Genomic DNA, 22,584 nt, shown 5'->3' on the forward strand with positions numbered 1-22,584 from the left:
TAAGGAAACAATGTGTAGTCTAAAACCAAGTTATCAGGAAAGGAAAGGAAATCTATTTTAAGTTGCTCAGCGTCTAACTTCAAAATGTTATAAGAACAATAGAATCTTAGGTTAGAAGGAAGCAATAAAGGTCAACTAATCTCCCAGCCAGCTGATGCGCTGAATCCTTCTAAAGATCCCAAACAAATGGCCACCCAAGCACATGCTCACTCACTTCTAGGCTGGGGCCTTACTACTTCTGAAGTGGCCTATTCCATCCCTGCTTGCCTTTCAGAAAGGGCTTCCTTTTATTCAATCAAAATCTGTCTCCTTGGAAGCGACCATCCTTTTTATTCCTAACTGTACAAAACAACGAAAGATCTAAGAAGGCAAAGGGTCAGATGTTAAGTCATCACATTATGTCTTCCTGGTGCTTGTAAGATGATGATGCTTTTCAGAAAAATGTTTTTATTATTGTTTTTAAATTTTCCAGCAAAATAAATACAAGCTCTTGCACATGGAGAGGAGAGTAGTTTTATATGAAATTAACTAAAAGGCTTTTCTGAATGAATACTAAACACATCTGCAAATAGTTTACGGTATGGAACTTGTTTGAATCTTTTGGGTTTTCTGTCTCTATTTATACCTTAAGGCACAAAACAACAAAAGCAGTCTGGTAAAGGCTCACAAGAGCACTTAATGCCCAGGGAGAAAAACAGCGAAGACTAGGAGGCATCTCTCAATATTTATTAAACCAACAATAGCATTTTGGGTAAATCTTATTAACGTAATACACCAAGTTCTGGGCAAATGAAATTTTAATTCATTTATATCAGATATGCCTGCAATCCATATTTTTATTAAAAAGGACAATAAGCATTCAGTTGAGAGGCTTGGAAACTCTGCATGTTATTTTGAATATTATGCATTATTTTTCTATTATTTAACTGTTACAACTATGTTTTTAAACATGTATGCTTTAAAAATGCTCCTGTTGCATATAATTCAACCACTTATACCATTTCTTTTAAAGTTTGTGGGAAAGTTTGCGGTCTTGGAAACCACCTCAGATGTTTTGTGCAATGAATAACTTACTAGAGGAAACAAAACCTTGAGAACGAGAGGTAAACAGCACAATTCATCATTTTTATAACATTCATCACTGTTTGATGTACTAGAGACCTCTATTTATACAATCTTTTGCTGTTAAAGATGCAAACTATTTAGAATGTTTTTAAAAAAGCATTTACCAGTCAAAGATAAACAAATTAACCTCTCTTTATTAATATTTACCAATCACTAAAATAAGACATCAAAAGTACATTGCTGCAGTCTCCTATGTTTATTAAACTCATCAAATACATTTGCTCTTAAAATGTCTTTTATCTAACGTGCCAATAATCTTCAAATATTTCATACACAACTAAGTTGACAGTAAACACCCTCCACCCCTGGCTTTAGCACCCCCCAGTTCTCCACTTCCCTTGCCTGTCTAGGTCCAAATGCCAGTTAAAAGAGTAAGTTTACTCTGTACTACATCTGCTATTGAACTGGTCACTAAATAGATGGATACAGGAGTTTTCATGTGGATAGAGGGCAATGCCTGAACCTACATCCAAGTTATGACCTCCACTTCCCAGTTAGGACACCTTCTCAGTTATGACCCCCTCTCCCCTTGCAAGATATGAGCCCACTTCCAAGACCGGGTCCTCAGGAGTGTAAGCCCCAAGGCCAAATGTTGTGTGTGCCAAACATTTTACTCTGGAAAAATCAAGTAAGGGGAAGATCAGGCTTGAAAGAGGAAAGAAAAGTGATTATAGTAAAAGCCAGAGCGCAGGTGAAGGGAAGACCAGGTGTCCCACTCCCCAGGGTTCATTCTCCCCACTCAGGCAACAGTCCTCCCGTTTTCACCTGGGGAGCCAAGCCTTTCCCAGCACCGTCTAAGGGATTCAGCCTCTTCCTCCACTTGTAGTTCCAGGGATGATGCTTGTGACCCAGGCCAGACACAGTCAGGCCAAGTCAATCAATAGTCGATGACAAGCTCTTCTTGGATTCTTAGTAGAATAACTGGGCTTAGTAGAATAATAAAAGAGCTTCTCTTGAAGCTCTTTCTACCACAACTGCTGAGAAGACGGGCTGCTTGCTAACCTCGAGCTGCCAGACCCATCTTGCCACCGCAAGGGGAGTGGTCTCTTCTAGTTGTCATCGATATCTGAAATATTCCTGTGTTTAGTAATACAACCTCCCCAGATTTTTACCAGGCATGTGGCTGCCCGTGGAAAAACTACATTTCCCAACCTGCACTGCATATTGTACACTCTGACCAATGGGGTGTATTAATAAGTGGAAGTGATGTATACACTTCCAGGCTATGGCCTTAAGAGTAGTGGACGGGGACTTCCCTGGCAGTCCGATGGTTAAGACTCCACCTTCCAATGCAGGGGGCGCCAGTTCAAACCCTGGTTAGGGAATTAAGGTCCCACATGCTGTAGGGTATAGCCACCCCCCCCCAAAAAAAAAAGAAAAGAGGAATGGGCCCATCTTCTCCTTGACCCTGTCTCCTGGCTGGGAGACAGTGAAGATGAAGCAGCCACCTTGGAGCCACAGATGAGAGCTGCATGTGAACACAGCAGAACCATGCCAGCAGCCCTGTCTTTGGCCTGTTATGTCAAAGGGAAATAAAACAGCTATTTTAAGACACTGTATTTGGGGATTTCTTTTTAACAACAGCTGAGCTGTTACCTTAACTAGTATAAGTCCTGGGAATAAACCTAAGAAAGGAAAGTTGTATTGAGAGACATGTAAAACCTGAGACCTGATACTTTAGCTTCTGGATGCAACCCAGACTGAAGACAAAACTACTCCTGGGCTTCTGCATTATCTTAGCCGAAAAGTTCCTTTTTATTGCGCGTGCCAATCCGAGTTGGGATTTTTGTTACTTGTACCTGACCATGTCTTCACTGCTTAAATGACGATCACTACGGGCTACCGTTAAATCTAACAGTCCCAGGAGGGCCTCCCAAGTCATCTCTTTCTTCCCGATCACTGCCTGCTTCCCTGAGTCAACACCAGACAGAAGCCGAAGCAGCTATTCTGTCTCCTCAACAGAACTGTAAATTAAGGGCATTCTAGGGGCTGACTTCTATAAAGGGAACTCACTATTTCTATAAAGTAGTGTTTCACCAACCATAATGTGCCTATGAGTCACTGGGAGTCTTGTTAAAATGCAAATTAGAAGTCAGCAGTCTCAGGTGGGGTTTGGGGTGCTGGGTTTCTAACGAGCTCCCAGATGATGCTCAGGCTGCCAGAATAGGGCCCACATTTTTGGTAGTGACGCCCTAAAGCGGTGGTCTACAAGCCTGACTGCACAGCAGAATCACCAAGGCAGCTGAAAACAAACAGCAAAACCAAACAAAAGCCCACTGACATGTGGGCTCCCCCAGGAGCCCTCCTTTAGTGGCACCTGGACTGTTAGCGATGAGAACCATTTTTCAGTAGTTCTCAAACTCTAGTAAGCCACAGACATAACCTGAGGGGCTTTTAAAAACTCAGATTGCTGGGTCCCACTCACAGATTTGATTCTGTTGGCCTGGAGTTAGGCCCAGAACCTGCATGTCTAACACGTTCCTTGGTGATACAGAAGCTCAGATCTGTCCACTTTGAGAACCCCTGAGCAAATGCTAAAGTTAACAATGCCTCCAACAGACCAAAATTTCCACTAAGAGCAAATGCCTTTACCTGCCAGTTTTATTCTGTCGGTGCTCTGGAACATCTATCAGGGACACACTGTGGGTGTGTGCATGTGTGTGTGCTAAGTCGCTTCAGTCGTGTCCGACTGTGTGATCCTGTAGACTGTAGCCCGCCAGGCTCTTCTGTCCAAGGGATTCTCCAGGCAAGAATCCTGGAGTGGGCTGCCATGCCCTCCAGAATTCACATGTCCGCTTCCTAAATTTCTAAGACTAGTCTCTGTGAAGGCTTAGTATTTTTCTAAGGACACACTTAACCCTGTTCTCACTAAAATAATAAACAGTAATAATGCTGAATTTTATTCTGGCTATTACAGACTCGTCAGGTTTAAAAGCCTATGAATCATAGCAAACAGCTCACTTTAACAGCTTGCTCAGAATAATACTTCTTTCCAACTGTATTGTAGGACAGATCCATGTTGAATGGCAGTTTCTAAAGGGTCAGCATTTTAATGTTATCCTGCGGAGCAGTTTTTAAAAGCTTTGAGAACTCCAGAATTCTTAAACAAGGGTTTTTTTTTTTTTTCCCCCTGAGTCAATTAAAGATACCCCCTTTTATTCAAGGGATGGAAAACTGTGTTTTAGAGTTGAGTGAGGGCAAACATGCTCCCGAATTAGCTATCTGAACAAAGTAAACTATGAATAGATTAGATAATGGGCTGCTGCTTTTTTACTAAAGCAAGAACTAAAGACAGCTCGGATGTCTTATTCACAGGACAGCCTAAAGCAGTCTCTCTTCCAGGCTCCAACCGGAAACATTCTAGTTCCATGGAATTAATTCGACTTGAACTAGGTCCAAATAGCTGAACTGAAGAGCAGTTACAATAAGAGGGCCATCATTAAGACACGTGTAGACGGCTTACACATGAGCAGTATACTCAGACAAGCCCAAGAATACATTTCCAATCAGTGAAACACACCATCTCTCTGCTCAAAGCCTGAACTCAGGCAAATCTAACAAGCTGACCAAACATGCTTTTCTGCAACCAGACCAAGAAGACAGGCACCCTTCATTCCACCGAGGAGAGTTTTCAAAAGGCAAGGGATGCATTTCAAATTTTTAAAGACGTCCTCAACATGTAAAATCTTTTGTCTAAAAAGTTCTCAAATGCATCCTAATCCACCAACATAATTATCAGAAGAGTGTGAACCAGCAGAAAGAGATGTTGAAAAGTAGGGTAGAAAAGGAAAAGGCTGGGAGGGCGTGAAAAGTGAAAATTGTTCCACCGTGTCTGACTCTTTGGAATTCACCAGGCCAGAATACTGGAGTGGGTAACCTTTCCCTTCTCCAGGGCAATCCTCCCAACCCTGGGATCGAGCCCAGGACTCCCACATTGCAGGCGGATCCTTTACCAGCTGAGCCACAAGGGAAGCCCCGGGAGGGTGTGAGTATTTCCCAACTGTATGTAGCTTAGACTGTGCCCAGCAGCAGATCTGTCCTGGGAAGCCACTGCACTCCACATAGCTGGTGATGTGCAGTGGACAGTGTGGTTTAAGAGGACAAAATCTTGCGTGCCAGACTTCTTTCAAAGCTGTTATTGTTGTTCAGTCACTAAGTCGTGTCCGACTCTCTGCAACCCCATGGACTGCAGCACACCAGGCTTCCCTGCCCTTCACTATCTCCCTGAGTTTGCTCAAACTCCTGTCCACTGAGTCAGTGATGCTATCCAACCATCTCATCCTCTGTCGCCCCCTTCTCCTCTTGCCCTCAGTCGTTCCTAGAAACTGGGGGGAGATCAAAAAAAGCATCTAGAACTATAGTTCTCAAATCTTCTATAAGTGAGAATCACCCAGGGAGCTTTCCCAGCTGGCTGGAATTCTGGTTTAATTGGTCCTGAGTGGGGCCCAGGCACAGAAAGCTTTGAAAAGCTCCCTAGGTGAGTTTAATGTCCAGGAAAGACAGAATCACTGATCCTGAAGTTGTTCTTCACAGAAGACTAGGAGCTGAAGAGGGAAGACACCTCTTCTTATCACCAAAACACAACAGCCACAAAAAAAGAAAAAAAAAAAGTCAGCCTCTCCTTTTGTCTTTCCTATCTAGTCAGCAGCACCATCATTCTTCTCAGCCTCAGGTTTAAAACCTCAAAAAAGGTTCTTTGATCAACATATCTTATTAGCCATCCATTTCAACGCGCGTCAGCCGGAGACCAGCGCCAAGTCTACGCCAGGCCCTCTCCTAAGTGCTCATTAATCCTCACAGCATCTCGATGAACGGCCTCTGTGACTCATCTCCTTTTCATGGACGAGAAAACTAAGTAACCTGCTGAAAGCCCTATAGCCAGGAACCAGCCGATCTGGCATTTAAAGAGTTTCCTGTTAATTCTACACTCAGTTCTACCATTACCAGACTGAAGCTTGTGGAGAAAAGTTTTCAAGGTAAGATGCTGAATGTTGGTAAAGAAATTAGGAAATGGATGACCTAGACTATTAGCTCAACAATGCAAATGAAGGGTCTGACCCATCACTAATAGGGGCTGTACCCATCAGAGACTGCATTAAAAAGTGATTAAACCCTCACTGCTCTCTTGAAAGATGATAGTATCAAATCAGGACTATCTAAAGGTAGAAAAACTGAGGACATGACTTCTGCTCAGTCACCTAAAATACAGCCGTGGCAAGTAATAAAGTGCCTATCAGAGTTCTGAGTACAGAGTAGGTCAGTGTCTTAATTTCTCATGTTATTGTCTCTTAACAAAATTCATTTCTTAAAAATATCATCCCACAGACTTATTTTCTGAAAAACTAGGGCTCAAATTTTTTACGTTATTACACTAAGATTTACATTAGTATTCAAGAGAAAGATGTCAGAAGATAAACCTTCACCCAACACTGGAAAAAGCGCTTCTACTTGGGCCCTCAGATCCACAGACTCTTTTCCCTGAAGGCACTGACATAATTTTAGTCTAAAAATCCAAAGAATGTTCCCCTCAACCTGAGACAGCAGTTTGCTACACACATAAAATGTGGTATTAATTCATGAGGATTTTGCTTCTAGTTTTGATTCTAATCTCCAAGAAGCTTTTATCTCCTTTTCTGCCTAGGATCTTCCCAAGATTTACAAATCAACTTGATTTCAGTCCCTGATCTCTGTAGGTCTTCCAGATCCCAGTGCTCTCAGCCCTTCTCCCCGAATGAACCAAAAGGTTCACAGACAGTAAAGGAGTTAGCAGGAGCATATTTCTGGCTGGAAATTCAGAAACTATCTAAACATCACTTTAAATATTCACTTTGCACAAAAACACATGAACCACGATGATGCAGAGTATATAACAAATAATGTACATTCCACTTGGAATTTCATTTATTCATCAAACATGGCCAGAAGTGTATTATGTGCTAGTCATTAGTGTAGGGAATGAAGAAGGAGCCAAATAGGAAATGTGTTACGGCAAGAAAAAGAACAGCAATAAATCAGATAGACTGGGCCCAATTTATACATCTACCACTAGCTAACTATGGGATCTTGGACAAGTCAATTCCAGCCCCCAAATACACTGTCACATACTGAAAAGGCAGAATCCAAAAAGAACACAATGAAAATCATCCCAACACTTTTATACCTCTTTCATTCATCAACTAAGACCTTTTGATCAACTGTTCAAACATAAGATCCAGCTCTAATCTTTAAGATTCCAAAGCTTACAGAGTGTGGAGAATTAAACTGGATGAAATGTAAGAAACATAAGCTTTCTTTCTCCCCTGATATAAATATCAATAGACTACTCAGGTCCTAAACAATTTCTTGCTCTTTATGCCTTTGGTACATTTTAATATTCAGAAGTCTTTCCTTGCAGAGCAGGTGGAGGAAAAGAAAAAAGGATCAAAACCCAGCGTCTAATTCTGGTTTCTCTCTAAGACACTGTCCCACTTCAGGCAAGGCTTTTTGTTTGCCTGGCAAAGCAGTGACTTCTCTTCTACAAGCGGTTCTTCTTATCCTTCTCAACTGTAGCTCTCAGGCAATTGTGATGGCTTGATATGCCAAACTAGATTTGGACAAAAACAAAGGGATCCACAGTTTACAGAGAATGCATATGTTAAATATGGGCCCAACCCATCTGTAATTACCCTGAATAATCAAAAGATAGATAATACTGGCTTGAAGGTAGGTATCATGTCATTTCTTTTTAACTCACGAGACAAGTAAGAGCTTTGCACTTGGTTGATATGCAGTAACATGAATTAACTTACCACAGCTTCCGCAGTGGTTCAGCGGTAAAGAATCTGCCTACAAAGTAGGAGACAGGGCAGAAGCCACAGGTTCAATCCTGGGTTGGGAAGATCCTGCAGAAGGAAATGGCAACCCACTCCAGTATTCTTGCCTCAAAAATCCCATGGACAGAGGAGCCTGGTGGGCTACAGTCCATGCGGTCACAAAAGAGTCAGATGACTAAACAACAACTGCCTTACCAAATACAAATCTTCCTCCAATAACTAATCAGGATAATTACAAAATCTAATCAACTCAAATACAATTAAAATACTCCCTGCAGTTCAGTTCAGTTCAGTCACTCAGTCATGTCCGACTCTTTGTGACCCCATGAACCACAGCACGCCAGGCCTCCCTGTCCATCACCAACTCCCGGAGTCCACCCAAACACAAGTCTGTTGAGTCAGTGATGCCATCCAACCGTCTCATCCTCTGTCGTCCCCTTCTCCTCCTGCCCTCAATCTTTCCCAGCATCAGGGTCTTTTCAAATGAGTCAGTTCTTCACAGCAGGTGGCCAGAGTACTGGAGTTTCAGCTTCAGCATCAGCCCTTCCAATGAATATTCAGGACTGATTTCCTTTAGGATGGACTGGTTGGATCTCCTTGCAGTCCAAGGGACACTCAACAGTCTTCTCCAACACCACGGTTCAAAAGCATCAATTGTTCAGCGCTCAGCTTTCTTTATAGTCCAACTCTCACATCCATACATGATCACTGGAAAAACCATAGCCTTGACTAGATGGACCTTTGTTGACAAAGTAATATCTCTGCTTTTCAATATGCTGTCTTGGTTGGTTATAACTTTCCTTCCAAGGAGTAAGCATCTTTTAATTTCATGGCAAATAGATGGGGAAACTGTGGAAACAGTGGCTGACTTTATTTTTCTGGGGTCCAAAATCACTGCAGATGGTGACTGCAGCCATGAAATTAAAATTTAAAAAATACTCCCTACTCTTAGTTAAATGAGTTCAGAGGTGAGACATAAACGAAGTTAAGATTTTAATTTATTAGTATACCTAACAGATGAATCAGTGTTTACAATAGGATTCCAATGTCGACCACCTTGAAGCATTTTACAGTTACAATCCCAGGTACTAGATCAGATTTTTCAAGTCTTAACTAAATTTCCAACCTGTATGCAAGTCTATTTTGAGCTTCACCTGAATATAATCCAGGAAACAGATGATGCAGGAAAGAAAAAAAAAAACAAACAAGAACAATGCAGCATCACATCCTGCTTAGTGAAAACCAAACTGGTCATAAATTGTGTGAAAATGTATGTCCCTTGGTGCCAAGGGTCAGAATGCAAGCGAGAAACAAGAAACATGCATACATATTGATGCATATATAATACATTCCAGAATCACAGAACCTAACGCTGAAAGGAAAGAGAACCAAATGTGTTTAAAACATCTACTATGGGTTAGTTTTTTTGTTAGCAGTGTTCAGTCATTATAGGGGCAAGTCTTGAAAATTCACCCAAAAGCAAAATATTATAATTCCCAATTTTACACTGAAAAAAAAAAAATGAGCTCAGAGATAATAAGCAACTGCGCCCCAAGGTCATATGGCTTTTAGGTGGTGATACCAGAAAGCGAACCACAGAATACTTGATTCCAAAACCTTCAATATCATCTCCTCTGTTATCTTCATTTGGGCGGGCACACAAGTGAAACGTGACAACCCTAGAAGTAGGACTGCATGTGAGTTAGATCTATATGTGTTATGACCCACACTTACTGCAGTGTCACACACCTGTCATCCATGCAAGCACAGACTGTTGCCTAACAACCCAGTAAACAGTGGCCCTTCCAGTTCCTAAACATGTCAAATGAACTGAGCCTTCAGCACAGATGTACCAAGGCTTCTACAGTAAGTCTTCACCTAACCAGATATTAGACCCTTACATTAACATTTTTATAAACTTTTATCAGATGCTTTTCTGCATTTGTTGAGATGACCATATTGTTATCTCCCTTAAACTATCAATAACTGCATTGCTTTTCTGATGTTGATGCATTCCTTGGATAAACCCTACTTGAACTCATTATTCTTTCAGTAAGCTTCTGTACTCAATTTGATAACATTCGATTTTAAATTTTGGCATCTATGATCACAATCGAAACTGGCCCAAACACTTGTTTTCCTGTGCTTACCTTGTCTGCTTTTGACATAATGCTAACCTCGTGAAATGAGAAAGAACAGTCCACAGTCATTCTCTAAGCTTTGGAATGGGCTTCCCTTGTAGCTCAGTTGGGAAAGAATCTGCCTGCAATGCAGGAGATCTGGGTTCGATTCCTGGGTTGGGAAGATCCCACGGAGAAGGAAATGGCAACCCATTCTAGTATTCTTGCCTGGAAAATCTCATGGACAGAGGAGCCTGGCAGTCCATGGGGTCGCAAGAGTTGGACATGACTTAGCAACTAAACCAACCAACCAAGCTTTGGAATAATTATCTGTTCCTTGAAGGATCAGCAGAAGTTATTTGTAAAACCACCTAGATCTGGTGCCACTTTTTTAATGCAATTTTTTGTTGAGATAATTGTAGATTCACCTGAAATTGTAAGAAATAATATAGAAACTTCTCTTGTACCCGCTACCCAATTTTCCCCAATGGTAACATTTTATAAAATTAAAGTAAACATCACCACAAGGATACTGACATTGATTCAATCAACCATTCCTATTCAGACTTCCCCAGTTTTACCTGCATTCATTTGTGTTTATGTCTGTGTTCATTTAGTTCTATGCAATTTCGTTATATGCATAGATTTGTGGATGCATAAATACATAGTATATACCCTGGAGAAGGAAATGGCAACCCACTCCAGTATTCTTGCCTGGAGAATCCCACGGACAGAGCCTGGTGGGCTACAGTTCATGGGTCGCATGAGTCAGATGCAACTTAGCAACTAAGCCACCACTACCACCATGTATATATATAGATATATACAAATTTATTCAAGATAATCAGGGTTTTACTATACAGTTTTTCTTATTGAAGTTGATTTACAAAGTCATCTATATACAGCTGTATATCAGAGTTTTTTCTATTATAAACAGTCTCCAAGTTATAAACATTCTTCAAATACATTTTTAATGGCTGTATGATATTTAATGTGTAATTTAGAATCTTTTGTTTAACCATTCCTCTAGTATTATACATTAAGGTTGTTTCTAGTTTTTTAACTATTGTAAGTAAGGCTCCAATAAATATATTTACCCAGCTACAATTATTTCCTTTGGAGAGATTTGTAGAGATGAAATTACTGGAGAAACTGATCATGGGCCAGAAATAATCAATGACACATTCGCTCATATTGCCCACATTTAGAGAAAAGACAGTACAGGCACACTTCATTCCATGGTGCTTCAAAGTTACAGAATTTTTAAGAAATTAAGGGTTTGAGGTAACCCTGCATCTTGCGATTCTATCTGTGCCATTTTCCCACCAGCATTTGCTCACTTTGTGTCTTTGTTTCACATTTTGAAAACTTTTTCATTATTATTGTATTTGTTATAGTGATCTGTGATCAGTGATCTTTGACGTTTCTATTCTAATTGTTTTGGGGATGAACTTTGCCCATACAAGACAACAAACTTAACAAATGATGTGTGTATTCTAACCACTCCACTGGCCAGCCATTCCCAGTCTCTCTCCCTCTCCTTTGGCCTCCCTACTCCCTGAGACACATGATATTGAAATTAGGCCAATTAATAACCCTACGGTGGCCTCTACCTGTTCAAGTAAAAAGAAGAGCCTCTCACTTTAAATCAAAAGCTAGACATGAGTAAGTTTAGTGAGGACAGCATGTCTAGAGCTGAGAGAAGCCAAAAGCCAGGCCTCTTGCGCCCAACAGTTGCAGTTATGAATGCAAAGGAAAAGTTCTTGAAGGAAATGGAAGTGCTACTCAGGTGAACAGACAAATTTGAACAAAGTAAAACAGCTTCATCACTGATATAGAAAAAGTTTAATGATCAAACCAGATATAACATTCCCTTAAGCCAAAGCTTAATCCAGAGCAAGGCCCTGACTCTCTTCAATTCTGCAAAGATTGAGAGAAGCGAGGAAGCTGCAGAAGGTTGTGGCTAGCAGAGGTTGGCTCTTGAGGTTTAAAGAAAGAAACCATCTCTGTAACACGAAAGTGCAAGGTGAGAAGCAACTGCTGATGTTGAAGCTCCAGCAAATTATTCAGAATATCTAGCTAAGATAATTCATGAAACTAACTACACTAAACAGATGTTTCAGTGTAGACGAAACAGCCTTCTACTGGAAGATGTCATGTAGGACTTTCATAGCTACAGAGGAGAAGTCAATGCCTGACTCCAAAGTTCAAAGGACTCTCTTGTTAGGGGCTAATAAAGCTTGTGACTTGAAGTTGAAGCCAGTGTTCATTTATCATTTCAAAAATCCTAGGACCTTTAAGAATTATGCTAAATTTAGTCTGCCTGTGCTCTGTCAAAGGAACTACAAAGCCCAGATGACAGCACATCTGTTTACAACATGGTTTACTTAATATCTTAAGTCCACTGTTGAGACGGACTGCTCAGAAAAAAAAAGATTCCTTTCAAAATATCACTGTTCATTGACAATGCACCTGGTGGTTGCTGAGAGAAGAGATGAATGCTGTTTTCATGCCTGCAAACACAACATTCATTTTGTAGCCCGTGGATCACTTCAACTTTTACTATTTAAGAAATACGTTCCGTAAGGCTATCAATAGTGATTCTTCTGATGTATCTGGGCAAAGTAAACTGGAAACCTTCTGGAAAGGATTAACCATTCTAGATGCCATTAAGAACATTTGTGATTCATGGGAAGAATTAAAATATAAACATTCACAGGCATTTGGAAGAAACTGACTCCAACCCTTTGAGGGGATGACTTTGAGGAGTTCAAGACTTCAGCGGAGGAAGTAACTGCAGATGTGATGAAAATAGCAAGAGAACTAGAATCAGAAGCACAGCCTGACAATGTAAATGAATTGCTGCACTCTCATGATAAAACTTCAATGGATGAGGAGTTGCTTCTCATGGATAAGCAAACAAAGTGGTTTCTTGAGATGGAATCTACTCCTGAAGACGCTATGAATATCTTCATAGATCTTTTTGATCTTTCAAAGAGCTTTTTGAAATGAAAATAAAAGATTAGAATATGACATAAACTAAATTGATAAGGCAGCACCAGGGTATGAGAGGACTGATTCCAGTTTTGAAAGAAGTGCTACTGTGAGTAAAATTATCACACAGCCCCAAATTCTATGCAGAAATCATGAAAGGAAGAGTTCATCTATGTGGCAAACTTGACTGTTGTCTATAAAGAAACTGCCACAGCCACCCCCAGTCCTTGATAACCACCACCTTGATCAGTCAGCAGCCATCAACATCAAGGCAAGACCCTCCACCAGCCAAAAGGTTACAGTTTGCTGAAGCCTTAGATGATGGTTAGCATTTTTAGCAGTAAAGTACTTTTGATTAAGATAATGTACATTGATTTTTTTAACAGAACTATAGAATATACTATAGCATACACATACTTTTATATGCACTGGGAAGCCAAAGAATTCATGTGGTTTGCTTTATTGTGATATTTGCTTTATTGCAATACTTGCTTTATTGTGGTGGCCTAGAATCAAACCGACAGTATCTTGAGTATATCAATACAAAAATGTCCCCAATATCTCAAGGTAGAGCTAGGCCTCCCCAAGTCAGAGAAAGAACCCAGCTGTGAAAAACCATTCAATCATACATATTCTGGGCCACTCTCTGGACTGGAACTTATCAGATGAGCCCATACAGTGCGTCAAATCCCCACACTTTAGAGGCAGAAAACCAGGAATTAGAATACTAGTGACTAACATGTGACATAGAGTGTAGATAGCTACTGTGCTAAAAGTTCCAATGTATTCTGTCTTACATAATCCTATGACCCTATTTTAGGATATTCCACTTTACGGATGGGGAAACTAAGCACAGAGAAGTTAAGAAACCTGCCCACGGTGACACAGTAAGTGGATTCTAACCCAGGCACGTCTTAACTCCAACGCCCAGGCTCTGAGCCACTCTACTATCTGCTCATTTAGATTCTTGTCTTCACAGCACTGACGCTGGGCTCCAGTGCTATAGAAAAAACCCATAGGGAACGCAGTTAAAGGCCCCTCTCTGCAAATGAAGGTCAAGGCCAGAAACCAAAAGAGTAGCCTAAGACCCCCCCGCAGTGGTTTATGCTTCAAAAAGCCCTCCAAATTACATCAAGTCATGCTGTCTTCCCTCTAGAATGAAAGTGAGTTCTATCACATTAACTGCTCTTGAGGCTGTAATACACTGGCTTATATGAGAATATATATGGAAAAGCACTAGACATTATATCCTGAATATTCAGAGTGATGTACATAATCCCAGTACATGATGAATACTTAGCTCAAGTTAACTGGTTACCACCAGCTAGTAGAAATGACTTGCTTTTCTGTAACATGAGTAAATTCCTTGCTCCAGTAATAGAATAGTAAGTATTTGGCAGGAGCTTAATAATTACTTATTGATTAGGTTAATCTTAACATTGCTCCAATTATACCCTTAAGCACATAGAAAAAGATAAACATTAAAGACAGAAAGTTCTTCTAGTTCACTTCATCATTTTATAGATGGGAAAGCTGAGGGCCCACAGGGATTATGATTGCTAATTACATGTGTGCAAAACATCACTTTTGCCTTCAACATTATACATTTACTTTTATTGTCTTTATACTTAACAATAAACTGTACAAAAGTACATTTTTAACTTACTCTTTTTTGACAAGAACTTTTAAAAAATAATTTTCTTTTCATTGGGTATCTTGTTCTATGTGTCATTCTTACCATGAGACTGAACTCTATTAATTGTACATTCTCCTTAAACATCTGAACTATTCGTATTTAATATATCTGTATAATCATAAGAAAAGACAATAAACATCAAAACACTTTACAAAGGACGCAACTACTGCATCTTTGTGACATTTCTCACAGAACAGATTCAACAGCAGAGGAGAGAAACGTGAAAACATATCTCATTTTTAATAACTTTTTCTATAGCTTGGAGTCCAAGACCATGACCTGGCTCTCACTACCAGTTGGCCTCACTCTGCTGATTCAAATGGAGAATTCTCCAATGACTTTAGGGCTTCCCCCAGTCCCATCAACTCTTTGAAACACCAGAGAAAAAAAGATATACACCGTCTATTTCAAGAATCCTTTCTTACTCAGAGCCAATCACCCCTCTAGGCAATCAGCTCAGAAATTCTCCCATGCATTTCTACTCTTAAAGAACCAAAGTGCCTCCTATCTCTACTCACAGCTCCCCAACACACCTCACCTCCCATGCCACCTCATTCTAGACACCCAGGGGCACTCAAGCACACGATGCCACTGTAACTCTCTTTCTGACCTGCTAGAATCTTGATCCAACTGAAGGACACCGACACAGACACAGAAGGAGGCAGGAATGTACATGGATGGGAAGCACTGGACTCATTTATTCTTCACACCAACACTACAGTGTTGATGAAACTGAGGTCGACAGTGTCAAAACTTGCAGCAAACTAGCCCAGGTCCTCCCCTGGAGCTGGTGGATTCAGCTGATTCCAGACCATACCATCTTCAGTGGCCACAGCAAAGCTGAGCGCCAGAAGGTCTGATAGACTCCAACTTCCCAGACCATGGGCACCTGCACTTAAACATGGAGCATCAACAGGTGTTTACTGCAGGGGTCAAAGGTATGGAAACAAAGGCCCTCCCCTCAGATGGGGCCAATCTCCATGACCTCAGAGGGCTCAGGGGCTTCAGGAACATCATAGCCAAGTAAACAGAGGCCAAGAAAAAAAAGAAAAAAAAAAAACTATTATTTTCTGTACGTTAGGTACGATTCCCATGCTCCCTCATTTTACCCTCACAACAGTCCTGTTATAAAGGCATTCTCAAGTGCAATTTATATGCACACATACATATGTATTTTTTTAAGGACTCAAATATTTAGTATCTTGTTCAAGTCCTAACAGGAAGTAAGCAGCGAAGTGCCAACATCTCCCTGCCCCAAGTCCTTTGTCTATCTTGGTCCTTGGGGTGACAGGTTCTTACCCAGGGGGAGTTTCAGGACTAATACAAAACAGCATGTAAGAAGGCGTAAAGTGTGTGACTGGACCTGTGGTTATCAATTGTGGCTACTTTATTAGCATCATTTGAGATGCTTCATAAAAATACAGATTACCTGTCCCCTTTTAGGCTTCTGATTGTTAGAAGGCCCTGAAATCTTTATTTTTTACATACTTCCAGTGATCTGGATTGTCAGTCTGCCTTACTATTTACAGAAAGAGAAAAACAGGGCTAGATCAATCATAAAAGGCTCACTGGGAGCGTGAATATGAATCAACAGAATTCAAAAGGAGAAACACTGAAGATGTGGCCATGTCCAGGGAGCATTCATGAAAGTGAGGCCAGTGGGCGAGGGTGGGGAGACGTGATGTAAAATGATTGGGGTCGGGGAGGTGGCTAACTGTGCTATGCGCTGCACTAACTGGCTTCAGTCACGTCCGACTCTTTGCGACCCTATGGACTATAGCCCACCAGGCTCCTCTGTCCATGGGATATCCCAGGCAAGAATACTACAGTGGGTTGCTATGCCCTCCTCCAGGGGATCTTTCCAACCCAGGGATCAAACCCATGTCTCTTATGTCTCCTGCACTGGCAGGCAGATTCTTTACCACTAGCGCCACCTGAAAAAGCAGAGGTATTCAGACTCCACACCAGGGTAAAAAGGGAAACACAAAGTGGTACAGGATAAATCAAAGAGCAGGTGTTGTTTGGTTTATCCTGTAAATAAATCAAACAGGATAAATGTTTGGGCTAGGAAGGGTGCTGACATGGCTGCTAACATGGGAAACATGTTAGCTTGTTCAGTTGCTAAGTCATGTCTGACTCTTTGCAACCCCACAGACTGTAGCCTGCCAGGCTCCTCTGTCCATGGGATTCTCCAGTCAAGAATACTGGAGTGGGTTGCCATTTCCTCCTCCAGGGGATCATCCTGACCCAGGGATCGAACTGGAGTCTCCTGCATTGGCAGGTAGATTCTTTACCACTGAGCCACCAGGTCAGCTTTACATGTTGGCAAGGCCCCAACAAAGAAAAACGTGAAAAGGAATGCTACCTCGATCACCAAAATATGAGCTCCAAGGAGACAGAGAGGCTGCCTGGCTTGCTCACGCCTTTACGCTGAGCAATTAGTAGATGTTGAATAAATATCATGGAATGAACAACATGTCGGTGCAGCAGTGGTCAACGGGTCACAAAATCAGCAACTATGAATACGTCAGGGACCTGACTTCAAGATTCAAATCTGAAAGTCTAGAATTAAGATGAGGGTACTGGCAGGCGATTGAAAAAGAGTGGCTTGTTTTCTGCAAAACCAAGCTACTTCTTCATTACTTCTTGCTTTTCTCTAAAACTTTCTTTGGCTTCTGGTACATGAAAGAATCAGGTGGTTGTGAAATACAGTAATGTACCTTCAACAGTGGCAGGAACAGCAGGTCTTCTGTCTTAGGAAGAAGAAAACGATGGGCAAGATCTTCTGGTTTGATTTTTGGCAATGGAGGAGAGACAATCTCATGAGAATCTAAACTCAGATGACATTCCTCTTGTGACCCAAGATCCCTGCCAGCAGACAGGCCGATAACACAGAGACTTAACCGGACTCCCTATAAACCTTAATGACAGAGCTGGCCAGGCTCTGTGTGGTTGGGTCAACCTTGGGTTTTGCCAACTTGAGTAGGTAGACTCCTGGCTCTTTAAGTTGGCCAGTGAGGTCACTGGGGGGGCCTTCTGGAGATTTGAGGACTAGTTCTACCCAGGAAAAAAAACCTAGATGATCTTTTGAAATCCTTTCCAAACTAGTGATTATTCAAGATGCCACGTGTGTAATCATGTTATGCAGTCCCTCAAATGGCAAGCACCATCAAAATTACATGTTCCAGGTCCCAGAAGTAGGAGTTGGAGGGTGTACTCAAATTCCTCTGGACACCCATTCTTCCACAGGCCTGATCTTAATAAGATCTTTCCTTTCTAAGAGACATCTACCTACTGCTAAACTCCATCTAACAGAGAAAGAGCCCTTGTTCCTCTAAGATTCCCTAGCAAGTATAATTAGCTACATTACTAGAGCAGCCAAAATTTATTTTTTCAAGGAACTGCAAAAGGTTATATGGTTCCAATTTAATTTTTCCTTCGAATGCAAACTTTCCAATGCCTGCCTTTCATAATACATGAGAGGTAATGCAAGGGTCCAAATGATTTGACAGTTTCTTTTAATTTACACACATCTAAGCATGGGTATAAAATTCCACTAGTTCAAAACACTTCCTTTTCTTAAACATACCTCCAGTTCAAATTACGTGTTTATAGCAGTCTGCAATGTATTATTTCTAAAGATAAACAATCATGTAAAACATTGACAGAAAAACAGCAGCATATCACTACTGCCACACTCCGTCAGTCTTTCCCCTTGCATGGTCAGTGGGAAGTATAAATGCATGGCCATGACCAGGCTCTCCCGGCTGTCTCCAGCATGCAGAACCACCAAGGGCCACTGGTTCCTTTCCACAGACAGATAGCCTTGAGCCTTAGTTGCTGAGACTCTCCTTTTCTTTTCCCCCTTGAACTTGGTATAAAACTCAAGAATGCACTAACTGCAGACACTTTTCATTCCAAAAAAAGAGAGGCTCTGAGTTCAGATGATCACTATTTCTGACTCCCGGAAACAGTTGCAGTGTTCCCATTAAAATGCAAAGTTCTGGAAATAATGTACTAGAATGGCTAAAATGTTGAAAAATGAAGTCTTTCATTTATGCAGCTTCACTTGAAACAAATAGAGACTGAAAAGTAATTTAAATGAACTACTGGCCTTCCTGGGCCTTGAAACAGCTGCTTTTGAGAGAAATTGCCTCCCTCACAAAGACTCTCTGCTACAGTCTTCATTCATGCTACAGTTGACATTTTAAAAATCTCTAATCACCCTTTTGAATGATATTCCAACTCCTGAAAATGGTATCTACAACAGTGAAACACCTCATTTGAAAAGTATCCAATTCTGGTTGGAAATGAGAAATACTAGAACCCCAAAGATACAGAGTTGGGGCAGGGGGGAGGGTGTCACGGAAGAAGACAGCTATAGTTCAGCCAAAAAGCTTCCTTATGAATCACTGTTGGATTTAAGAAAAAAACCCAAGGAGACATTCTTCCTGTAGAATCTTCAAATAGTAACACTTTCTAGCAAACCCCCAAACCGGACTCAGCAAAAAGGGACCTCCTTAGCCCAGCACAGCTTTTTAGGTGGGCTTCGCCAGAAAACCTTTAGATAGTTTTCCCTTTGCCCTGTTTTGCAACAAGATGAGCAATATGCTTTTCTGAAATAAACAGAGAATCTGTCTCTTTTGGTGTGCAAAGAGCCAAAGTTCATAACTGGCTGGGAGATTACCAATCCCAACGGATAAAAACGATCGTTTGCCAAAGAGAAATGCCATTAAGGCTCGGCGTTCTACAGCCAGCCGGAGCACCCGAATTTTCATGTGTTCAGGCTACACTCTCCAATCTCGCGTAACGTTTGGGGACCTGCTAGCACACCCAGAGCCCCTCCGCACCGATGATCAAGGCCACATGGGCTGCTCGGTGCCAAAGGTTTCCCAATCCTAAATCGTATCAATTTAAAAGGAAAAAAAAAAAAAGGAGGCGGGGGGGGGGGCGGGTAGAGAAGAGAAGAATAACACGCCAAAGGCGAGGGGGTAAAAAAAACTCACAAAACGACCCCTAAAGATGACATGATTTGTCTTGGAAGAGACGGTCCAGTTTATCAGAAATGGACACGTTCCTAAGTAGCCAAGGGAGGAGGCATGGGGAACGAGATGGGGGTAGAAACAGCTGTCCTCCCTATCCGAGGCCCCGGACTGCGTTGAGGCTGTAGACCCGCTCGTGGGTGTCGGGGTCCCACCCAACCCGACAAAGCTCAGGGCGCCCAGGTAGGGGCCGCCAGGCACAAGGGCAAGCCCGGGAGGCATTTCCCTGTAGAGGGCGCTCACTGGGCATCGTAGGGAAACCAGCTCCAACCCTCGAGCCAGAGGAGGGGAAACCCAGTTCCCACCACCGAGGCCGGGGAGGGAGGCTGTGTTGCCCGCGGCCGGCCCGGCCGGAGAAGAGACTCCCCCGGGCCTGGGGGCACCCCGGCCGGGGTCCGCGAGGGCGAGCACGGCAGGCTGGAAGCTTCGGGCTCCGAGCGGCCAGGCGACCCGAGGCCGAGCGCAGTGCCACCCGCACGCACCCCCGTCTCGCCCAGCTGCCGCGCTCGAACGCGATCCATACAGAGATGCCCTCCCACCCCTGATGGCCCGCGAGCCCCCTCGACCCTCAAGCAGGACGGGTCGCCTGGGAGTCCAGGGTCCGCACCCCGGCATTTTCGGGGGCATTTTCCACGCACTGCCCCCGCCCCCGCCAGCGGGACCCAGGACCGCGCGCCTCCGCGGGTCGCGTTACCCCGTAGCGTCTGCTCCCTCGCCCCAGCCACTGCGAACATGAAACAAAAGAACTTTTCGCAAACTTTCCTCTCCCGACATTTCGCGGGTTTCTTAAAAAGCTTAGCCCCATCTTCCTAGAACCTGCATTCAATCCAGTAGGGAAGCTGGCGCGGGGGGCGGGTGCACGGAGGAAGAGACCCCCAAAGTTTCCAGGCCATCCTCGGGTCTCGGGGAGCGCGCGGAGGGGACCAGTTCCCTCGCAGCCCTATGCACGCTTCCTCTCTCCCCACTTCCCCATCGGTCCTTCTCGGGCACGCAGCAAGACCCTCGGGAGGGCGAATAAGTTGGACGTCTTCAGGGGCCTCTGCGGTTCGACAAAACGGCAATACCTTCGCTCTCATCCCGGGGGACCTCGGGGTAACTTCGGCGAGAGGCGCTTTTCTGCGGGAAGGGACAGGGGAGAAGGCGTGGGGCGCATTTGTCCTGGATCCTCGGGGGATCCCCAGCGATACGTCTGGCAGCGGGGGGTTAGGGGGGCATCCCCCAGGGGGCGCTCCCCGATTCCCCGCGGGGTCTGTGGACTCCGCTCGGCCTCTGCACCCTAAACGGCGCGCGCGCCCCCCGCCCGGCCCAACTCACCGATTCGGCGGACACGCAGGCCACCAGGACCCAGGTGAGCAGGATCCAAGCGCGCCGCATATTCCTCCGGGACCGGTGGCTCCCAGCCGCCCGCTTGCAACGAGGAAGAAGAAGCTTCTCGCCCAGCGCCCGGCGCTGCCCGCGCAGAACGATTCGGAGCAGAGCTGCCGCAGCGACCGCGGTTCGGGGGGCTTGGAGGAGCTCGGGGGGCTCGGGGCTCCGGAGCGCCCGCTTCCTCCGGCTGCGCCCCGGGGCCGCGGCGCCTTCTCACTTGTTGGCCCCTCCACTCGCGAGGCCGGATTGTGGCTCCGGGGCGGGAGGCGGCTCTCGGAGGCTCTTGTTGCTCTGCTGTGGTTTTACTCCTCCGCGGACTCCTTCCCTGTGTCGCTGCTCCGTTTCGGATTTTCTTGAGGAATAAATTAGATGGCTTGGAATGTAGCTGCAGCTGAAGTTTGGGGGCAGAGCGGCGGGGGCGCGCGAGCCGCGCGGCTAGAGCTCCGGGAGTATCTGGAGAGGAGCGCGTCCGAGCCGGGCTAGTGGCTCCGCCGCGGCGCCCCTCCTCCGCCTCCTCCTCCTCCCGCGCCGCCGCCTCCCTCCCCGGGTCCTCCTCCTCCTCCCCCCTCCTCCACCCGCTCCCTCCCTCCTTCCTCCCCAGCCGGCTTCTCCTGACTCCTCCGGGCCGCCCGAGGAGAGGAGGCGGCAGTGTGACTCCCAGCGAAACCCGGAGAAATTCCTCCAGGATTACGCCCGGATTGGCAGCTCCGGGGACCAGTGGCCACAGGCGGCTCCGCGCCGCGGCTGCGCTGGGTCGGCTCGTCCTCAGTCCGTGCTCCGGCGCTCTGCCTCGCCTTCATTCTCCGGCTTCTTTCTCCGCTAGTCTCTCCCTCCTTTTCCTCTCTCCTCCGTACTCCTTCTTCTCTATTTCCTTTTCACGTACCCTTTTCTGGAAGAAAGATCGGTGAAAAACGAGATATGTATTTATTAATAGCTTTTCTGCCTGCGAGAACTGGATTAGCGATAAGAAACTGCTTTGAGAGTTGGGGGTGTGGGGGGGGAGGACACGAAGTTTACAGATGCCTGCAAGCGGTGTGAAGTGTTCCTAAGTCTCCAGTTCATGAAAATTATATTTAAAAGAGAAGACAGTCAATGTAGTAAACGTATATTGACTATTTCCCACTCTCCCTAACCACCCTCCCCCCAAAAAGGAAGTGGAGGAATACTCCCATAAATTAAAAATGCCACACTTTCAAAGCTTATAATTTCAACTAAAGACTTAAATACCATTTTGCCTCACACAATTTAAGCCCCTAAGGTATTTTATAGGCTCCATTTCAGCACAGAAATAGGAAGCTACAAATAGGGCAATTTGATGAGAATTGGATGGAGACCTTGAATAATTACCGATTTAAGAGAACTTTAAAGGAAAGAGGGATTAAGTAATTTCTAGTTTGCAAAAAATGGTGTTATTTCCTGAATGGAAG

The 22,584-nt window shown here is 43.8% G+C and overlaps 1 protein-coding gene across 1 annotated transcript in view; it reads right to left on the reverse strand.

Moving 5' to 3' along the window:
• The window catches only part of SDC2 (syndecan 2), a 119,620-nt gene extending 98,373 nt beyond the window's left edge, over positions 1-21,247 (reverse strand). Inside the window, exon 1 of the mRNA XM_070477365.1 lies at positions 21,104-21,247. Coding sequence (XP_070333466.1) covers positions 21,104-21,163 — 60 coding nt within the window. The 5' untranslated portion in view covers positions 21,164-21,247. The remainder of the gene's footprint in view (positions 1-21,103) is intronic.
• Positions 21,248-22,584: the final 1,337 nt, after the last annotated feature.

The sequence above is a fragment of the Odocoileus virginianus genome, chromosome 15, assembly GCF_023699985.2.
Source record: "Odocoileus virginianus isolate 20LAN1187 ecotype Illinois chromosome 15, Ovbor_1.2, whole genome shotgun sequence".
Taxonomy (NCBI): Eukaryota; Metazoa; Chordata; class Mammalia; order Artiodactyla; family Cervidae; genus Odocoileus; species Odocoileus virginianus.